At 31.8% G+C, this 8591-nt stretch overlaps 1 protein-coding gene across 4 annotated transcripts; it reads left to right on the top strand.

The window, feature by feature from the left end:
• Positions 1 to 6150: 6150 nt before the first annotated feature.
• LOC146930887 (ENHANCED DISEASE RESISTANCE-like protein (DUF1336)) lies at positions 6151 to 8591 on the top strand. 4 transcript variants are annotated; one of them, XM_085702347.1, is made up of 3 exons: positions 6151 to 6365; positions 6524 to 6613; positions 7312 to 8591. In XM_085702347.1, exon 3 carries the CDS (start codon positions 7317 to 7319, stop codon positions 8211 to 8213), a length of 897 nt encoding a protein of 298 aa, XP_085558473.1. In that variant the 5' UTR covers positions 6151 to 6365; positions 6524 to 6613; positions 7312 to 7316; the 3' UTR covers positions 8214 to 8591. The 4 variants fall into 4 exon arrangements, with proteins under 4 accessions (XP_085558473.1, XP_085558474.1, XP_085558476.1 ...); XM_085702348.1 differs by having other exon boundaries at positions 6506 to 6613; XM_085702350.1 differs by having other exon boundaries at positions 6479 to 6613.

Genomic DNA, 8591 nt, shown 5'->3' with positions numbered 1-8591 from the left:
TATTCGTGATTAACCACGCAAAATAGCATTTCAACAGGGCTGTCAATAGGTGTTTATTAGAGTGTGTTTGATATACATAGCTCAAGTACAGCAGAATAATATAAGACAAATAATCCATTATTTTCATCAGTTATAAACTATAGTGTATGTAGAACTTTCTTTCAACATCATCATATTTTTCAAGAGGTCTTTCAACATCATGCTGAGAGGGATACACGAGAAACTATACTTTGGTAAGGATGCAGATGCTTCAGGAGGATTAGGGAAAGGAGTTTCAGATTTTAATAAAGGAGTATCTAGTGCTTATCGAAAGTGTATATTTCAATGCTTTTTTCCAATACTACAATGGATTGATTTCCAAGCAAGGTGCCGTTTAGTTTGGACTCATAGAGGTTTTGGTTCATGCTGGACCAATCAAAATGACCGTGTATTGAAGGTATCTTCCGGTTATAGTACACCCTCCTGGTACATATGAAAGACAGAGCAAGTATTCCCCATTATCCTTATAAAGTAACAAAATAAAATATTGTTTAATAAATAGGGTTGACATGATTCATTTAATATTTCCTCAAAAATGATTCATTTAATATATATATATATATATATATATATATAGAGTCAGGATCCGTTGACACCAGGTGTCAAAGAATTCGTTGACATCAAATCCCAATCATTCATTTAAATTGATCTAAAGGTTCACATTTATTCACTTACAAACTTCACATGATCTCTCGTTCCTTAATTGTACATAACTTATTCTCTCTCTGATATCTTTTATTGCCGAAAATCAGTCATCATATCCTTCCTCATCTTTCTCTTATGATGATCACTTCCTCAATCACATCATCTTTCTCCTATGATGATCACTTCCTCAATCACAATTCAGATTCTTTTACATTAATTGTGTGGTGCAGTACAAAAAACTAGTTTATCAATGGATTAAGGAAATTTACGATATGTCATTATTATTGGCATTTGATTCAATGAATTAATTAATTAATTAAGTTAATTTTTATTAGTGGTGATGGAAATTTGGGATGATCAGGAAAAGGAATCAAGGTGATGGCTGCAAATAAATATAGGTGCATGATCTTCTTGTTGATTCCATGTTTTGTTGTGAGGGAAACCTTGTTGATAGGATTACGCGTCCAGAATTGGAGAGAAGTAATACCATTATACTATTATTAAGCTACATACATTTGAAAAGGGTGTGACAACGGTGAAAGCTTGAGGAAAATACTCATTACAGCCTTAGGTAGAAAGATGAAGAAGGATATGGCCACCGTTTTTTCAGCAATAAAAGATACCAGAGAGAGAATAAGTTATGTACAATCAAGCAATGAGAGATCATGTGAAGTTTGTAAGAGAATAAACGTGAACCTGTGGATCAATTTAAATGAACGATTGAGATTTGGTGTCAACGGATCCTAACTCATATATATATATATATATATATATATATATATATATATATATATATATATATATATATATATATATATATTATGGTTCAGGCTTAATGAAGATTGATGCATAATTCACATTACATTTAATTTTCTTTTTACAATATTAAATCTAATTGTTGAAACATTTAAATGAAGATTCCTTAAAAAAAACATTTAAATGAATATATTTTTTTCATTAATTAAAATATCAAATTACAGTCTAAAACCTAAAAAGTTTGTAATTGAAGATTCGTCTCCCTCAACTCAGGAAAAAGAAAATGTTTTTCAACAACATGATAAAAAAAAAAAAAGGAAATAGCAGTCACACTAGATATGGAAAAAGGAATTATTTAGAACATAACATACCCCTCTCTCCACTATTTCCATAAAATTAATAGTGGAGATTTGAGAATTTTTTTGGTGCAATTTGAAATTTTTGATTAAAAAATTAATTAAATATATATATATATATATATATATATATATATATATATATATATTTTAAAATACTAGTAAAATCACGGAACTTGAACGGAAAACCCTACCTTTTGTTTCTTCTAAGAATCAGTAGGTATGTTCCTATGTGGAGATTTCTACGTACACTTTGTTGCACATGAAACTTGAATAGCCATTACCCAAGAATGCATCATATCCATCCAAATATTTTAATAGTATATCTACGACTATTATCAACTTGGTTCATGTTGGACCAATAATTTCATAGGTCCAATTTAGAAGGAACCTCCAAGCAAAGAAAGAGAATATGTTGAAGCTAGCTGATGAACAATATGGATAGCTTCTGTATTGATGAGAGACAGAAATATGAACAGTGTCTGTGTGCTAATCTGAATTTGCTAGTAATATACTCATTATTTTCCATGGCACCTCACTAATGCTATGATGATACAATTGAGTCCTATCACATCACGAGAACGACATTGCTAGCATTGTCTCCATTCCACACCCTGTGTAATCTTAATTGACTTAATTTTTCATAGAAAAATTGATTCTTTCGTTAAATTTCTCTTGGCCAAATTTCGTATGCACAACACTTGCAAAACTTGACATTGCAATTTTAGGCATACAGGAAATCAAGGCATTAGGTAGGTTCCTATGAAAGAGAGAGAAGAGTCATAATGGACCACTTAAGTACCAAGTCTTTCAAAGTCATAACATTTTTAAAATAGCAGTTTCCCAGTATCATATTTATTTCTTTATGTGAAAAATCAAACAATGTTGCAATCATATAACATTTTTGTAGAATCCAACCAAAACTCCGATCCCAGTTGTTGGCAAAAACAAAATAGAGAAATCAAGGACACACAATCACCACTCAAGAATTTAACTAAAAATCTTTAAAGTGGAGAAAAATCACAACTCACAACCCTTGTCTAATGACAATGGAGAAAATAACATTATACAATTATTTTTTTTATAATATATAGGCTTCTCTCAAACACTTCATAATTACGTCATGAACTACATTTCACGATATTCTAAGACAATAGTATAACAAGAAAATTTTTTAAAATGTTTTCGACTAGTTATGTAATAAATACTCCCTCCGGTCTCAAATACTCCCTCCGTTTCAAAATGAGTGTCGTTTTAGCCAAAAAAAATTGTTTCAAAATGAGTGTCGCTTTCAGTTTCCAATGCAATAATAACTTTTTCTTTTCAATTGTACCCTCCAATTAATACTCTGCACATTACTTCCAAAGTATTACTTTTAAAACTAATCAATAGTTAATAAGGATAATTTGGTAAAATAACCATTCTCTTTCTCTTAATCATTGCATTTCTTAATATGTGTGTAAACACCTAAAACGACACTCATTTTGAAACGGAGGAAGTATAAGAAAAGATTCCTTTTTTAGATTCATTGAATAATTAATGTATCTGCCTTACAATGTAGACCAGATACATTAACTACTCAGTGAACCTAAAAAAGGAATATTTTCTTATATTTGACACCGGAGGGAGTAACTTATAACTTATCTAAGTACGTGTTTGCCATACCTGTGGAAGTGGGAAAAACGCCGTTTTGGCTAAAGCTCCAATTTGGAGCTTCTGCTTTTTTCACGGCAGATTTGCTTTGGTAACTGTGCCTGCCGTGGTTTTGGTTGGGAAAAAGGTATACCAAACACACGCTAAATATATAGTTTTGGCTTCACTCTTCCTCTGCCATGACGATATGAGACTTGTTTAAGATTATCTCATATCATCCAACTCTGATAATTCTCGTGTATTGCTGAACATAACAGCAAAACAACTTCTGTTTTTATTTAAGGAATCTTTAATTTGTCAGCAAGTTTACTATCCTTGTCAAGGCTCACAATTCATACCATGTTTGGATATTTATTAGACATGTCGAGCTACGTGAATAATATTAAGTTATAATAGTTGGAAGGCCATAATTTTTTATTTTATTTTAATTATACAACTCAAAGTTTACTATTTCCATTGGATTATTATATTGTTTGACGTGAATTTCAAACTTATTATAAAAGGTTTGGTTGTCTTAGGAGATCCAGAAGAGCATGTCAATTAGTGGGCAAAGAAACCTAAATGCTTGCACATTCACCTTGATGTCTACGCCACTTGGTTCTCTTCTCTGTCGCCATTTTTTTTATTGGTGGTGAATATTTTTTTATTGGTGGTGATCTTTGCTCTCTCTGTCGCCATTTGGAACCAACAAGGTAATTTCCCCAAAATTTTAAAATACAAAAAGACAAATAGTATAATCTTAAAAGAATATGAATCCAATTCATATGCATTTGCCGGTGTTGATGTTTGTTAATCACTGTCGTCATATCAATAGAAACATTTGTCTTTTCTCTTAACAAACTCTAAAGTCATAATGGGATTGATTATGATCATGAATGTATAATTTTGTACACCAACAATGTAAAGAAGTTAAACTCAAACAACATATGTGTGAACATTTTGCACAAAATATATTTATATAGATATATATAAAGGAGATATATGATTTTAAAATGACCTTTTGTCTTCGAATTATACCTTTCACTTAAACTATTTTAATTGCAAATTTATCTTATGTATAATATTGTTTAAATAATTAATTAAATAAATAAGATAAATACCATATTACCATTATAATATGATCAAATCCACTATAATATTATACAATTAAGCGTAATAGAAAAGTTGAAATCATGTTCTCCCTCAATCTCAAATTATGTTTTTTTTTGTAGTTTCACCCGGTTATTAAGAAAATGATTAGTATTGTCAATTTTAATGGTATAGTATGTTTTATTACTAAAACACTCTTGTACCAAATTACTAAAACACTCTTATTAGTTATGATTATTGGAATGTTTTTTTCTTACGCAAAGAGAAATACAATAAAAATAACATGCTCTTTCAAAAAAAATAATAACATGTTAGTGGAAAAGAATGATAAATTTTATATTGTATTATAAAAGGGGTGAATGATTTGAGATAAAGAAAGAAAAAAAAGCAAAGAGAATATTTAAAGGGAAATGGTAATATGTGTCTTTAGGGCAAATGTTAATATATAAAAAAAATAAAATTGAAATTATGTATTGAAAATTGTGTCAGACCGATTCTTTAGAAATCCTTCATCTTCTTCAACATCCGAAGCACTTACATATGCATGTATACGCTTCTTTGTTGATGAAGATTTTTGGTATAAAGGAGCATATTCCTACAATTTCTTTCCAGCATGTGCTTAGAGAGGACAACTATTGCACAACTTTTTTAGCCGATCTCAGGCGATGTTCAAGGCTAGGATTTTTTTTTGTCATTCTACAAAAAAAAACTAATAAATGAATTTGTTTTATTTCTCTAAAAATTGAAAATTAATTTTTCGAAATAAATACTTGTTATTTGTGAAATCTTTAACATTTGTCCAAAAACACATCTTAGCATGACCCATACTTAATACGAGGCAAAAATTTTTTAAAGTGAGTAAAAGGTAAAGTGAAAAATCAATTATTGTTATTGTTAAAATATATCTACAATATTTATCTTCACTTTATTAATTAACGGTCGGTCACTTAGCCAATCTTCAATGGAAGGGTCTCAAACATTTAAGACCTTGTACCTATTAGATACTCCATTAGGGATAAACTTTTTCGGGGCCTATAAGACACAAAGTTTCACTTAATACTTTCAATCTTAAGTGTGACCCACACTTTTTAAATATTAAAAAATTGAAATATAATATATAAAGTTAAAAGAATTGATTAGTTTGTTTCATTTAAGAGTTTGTGTGAGATGTTGGGTTTGAGTAACTGAATACTTATCAGATACTATATTAAAAAATTATCAGAAGTGATATATACGCGTGTGACCCAGTTAAATATAAAAAAAAATAGTGTTTCTATTATGGATGCTCTTGGGTATGATCCGAGACGGTGAGAATAGTGTATTTATACAAAAAAGAAAAAGGCTTTTTTTATGAGAAATGATATTTGTACAACCATTTTATGACAACTTTCTCTCTCACACTCACATGACATACTACTTATCCTCTCTCTTCCTTTTTCTCTCTCCATTGTTTTTGACCAATAAGAAGAGAGAAAAGTAAGGTTGTCACCAAAGTTGTCATCATTTGGATGTACAAATATCATTACTTTTTTTTTTTTTTTTTTTAATTTAGGGGGCATAGGTATTCCATCTTTTTCTTTTTAAATAAAGAGGACAGGTATTTGTCCCCGACACCCCAGTATTCATTATTCCTTGTTTTTTACTCTTTTGGTTTTTGTTTTTGAATAATAAAGAGGCGTTCCTTGGTGATCCTGAAGCAAGCAAGCAAGCAAGCAAAGTAAATCATATGATCCTAACTTTGAATCGCAAAACCCTAATTCCAGATCTATCTCCATTCTCTTCTCTGCCTGCAACACATCACTCCTGTCTTTTACGTATACAGTACTGGTACGTCTACGTATTTCAATTCTATACGTATCCCTTATTCCGTTGTTGCTTAATTAATCACCTCTAAGGTTTCTGTGTATCCATCCTCTATTGTTTAATTTCCATTTTCTAAGGTTGTTACTCAAACCGATCAACTTTAGTTTTAATGCTTGTTTAAGGTTGTTTAACATTCATCATCATCGGCAAGATAGTTGCTCAACATCTGTTGATTTATTCCAGGCAAAAGATTATGAACAGCATCTAACTAGGTAAAATTCAGAACCTCTGAAATTAGCCAACCTTTTCATGTTGTAACTTGTAAATACATCTCTCAATCCCTGTGCAACTTGATCTCTGTTTTGTTAAATAACTAAATTATGTGATTATAACATGTGAACCCACCTGGGTTGGCCTGGTGGTGTGGTGTGGCTTGGGACTTTGGAGGGTGCTCCTCTCAAGGTCTCATGTTCGATTCCCCCAGTATGCCAATTTGATTGATTGGGCTAGTTTCACTCCTTCAAAAAAACAATTGCTTTTAACATATGTGTTTGTCCTATAAGTATTTATGTTTAAGCTATTTCTATAAGAAAAGATAAAATAAAGTCCATATGTTTTCATATAAGCTATAAGCTATAGTTTTCATAAGTTATGCTGGAGAGCTAATAGAAATGTAGTCTCACAAGTGCTTATTTATGTTGGAGAGCTAATATACATGTTATAAGCTGTTTTCATAAGCTCTCCTAAACAGTCTCACAAGTGCTTATTTTAGTAGATAAGCTCAAATAAGCAAATCCAACCAGACCCTAAATCTATTTTCTTGACACCAATTCCTTACATTCATGTCTTTTGCTTTAGGCCTCAACTTAGTTTGGGCCGACCCTTGAGTGGATCACATTGCTTTACCTTTTGATTGTGTTAGAGTTAGCAATCTCATAAGCTTATATTGTGTATTACTACTTGAAAACAGTACATATGATGGCCGGCCCAAAGGATCAAAACAAATCTGAATGGATAGATAGAATAAGATCTGAAGGAGCCATTCCATTTCTTGATCCAGGTAAGTGTTCAAATGGCTGGGGTTCACCACCCGGAGATGCATTCATGGTTAGAGGTCCTGAGTATTTTACCACAAAGGTTAAGATTCCGGGAAGTGATTATCTGCTCAAGCCTCTTGGATTTGATTGGATAACAAGTTCAATGAAAATTGGTGAGATATTGAAGCATCCGAATAGCAGAGTTAGAAAGGTGATTGAGAATGAGTTTCCTGATGGTGATAGGCCTTTTGTGTGGGCATTTAATCTTCAACTTCCAACCAAAGATAACTATAGTGCCGTGGCGTATTTTACAAACAAAGAGCCTATTGCTGAGGGGTCACTAATGGACAGATTCTTGAAAGGCGATGATGCTTTTCGAAACTCAAGACTTAAGATGATTGCCAGTATTGTTAATGGTCCTTGGATTGTGAGAAAAGCAGTCGGGGAGCAAGCAATATGCATAATTGGGCGTGCACTTTCATGTAAATACTGTGTGACAGAGAATTTCATGGAAGTAGATATTGATATTGGATCTTCTATGGTTGCATCTGCAATAGTTCATTTAGCATTTGGTTACGTGACAACTTTGACGGTTGACATGGCTTTTCTTATTGAGGGACAAACTGAATCAGAGCTTCCAGAAAAACTCTTGGGTGCATTCAGATTTTCTAACGTTGATCCTGCTTCTGCTAGACCAATCGATCCGTCATCTGTTTCCAGCACTATTAGTTTACAAAAATCTTTTCCCACAAGATTGTGGAATTCAATTGGGCAAATTCTTCATTCAGGTTCTCAAGAAGATGGCTCTACTTCTAGCTCACAAAATTCTAAATAAACTTGTATAGATATTTTGGGTCAAGTCCAAACGTACATATGCAGTTTTTCCATCTCAAATTCAAGCAAGAGCCATATTTCCAAATTTAAGTTTGAATCCATTTCAACTATGTGTGATGTGAAGGTAAAAGTTTAGTTTGGAAATGTTCCTTACTGAAAACCAACCGAGATCTATATTCAGCTTTTGGTGTGCAAGCATAAATTGAAGGGTTTCTGATGGTAATCCAAACACACATGAGAGAGCAAACCTATTCGATATTTGTTTCACTCAATAGCTTGCTTGTATTTTAGTAAATTCATTATGATATTTAGATGTAGGCTTGTAAACACAAACAATTACTGGCATTCTGTTTTTTTTATATGTTGCCATTCTTTCTTA

This window comes from Medicago sativa, chromosome 4 (genome assembly GCF_051527215.1).
Source record: "Medicago sativa cultivar Bolivia chromosome 4, Bolivia_mono, whole genome shotgun sequence".
Taxonomy (NCBI): domain Eukaryota; kingdom Viridiplantae; phylum Streptophyta; class Magnoliopsida; order Fabales; family Fabaceae; genus Medicago; species Medicago sativa.
Note: the sequence above shows the minus strand (reverse complement) of the source record. Positions and strands in the feature narration are given on the sequence as shown.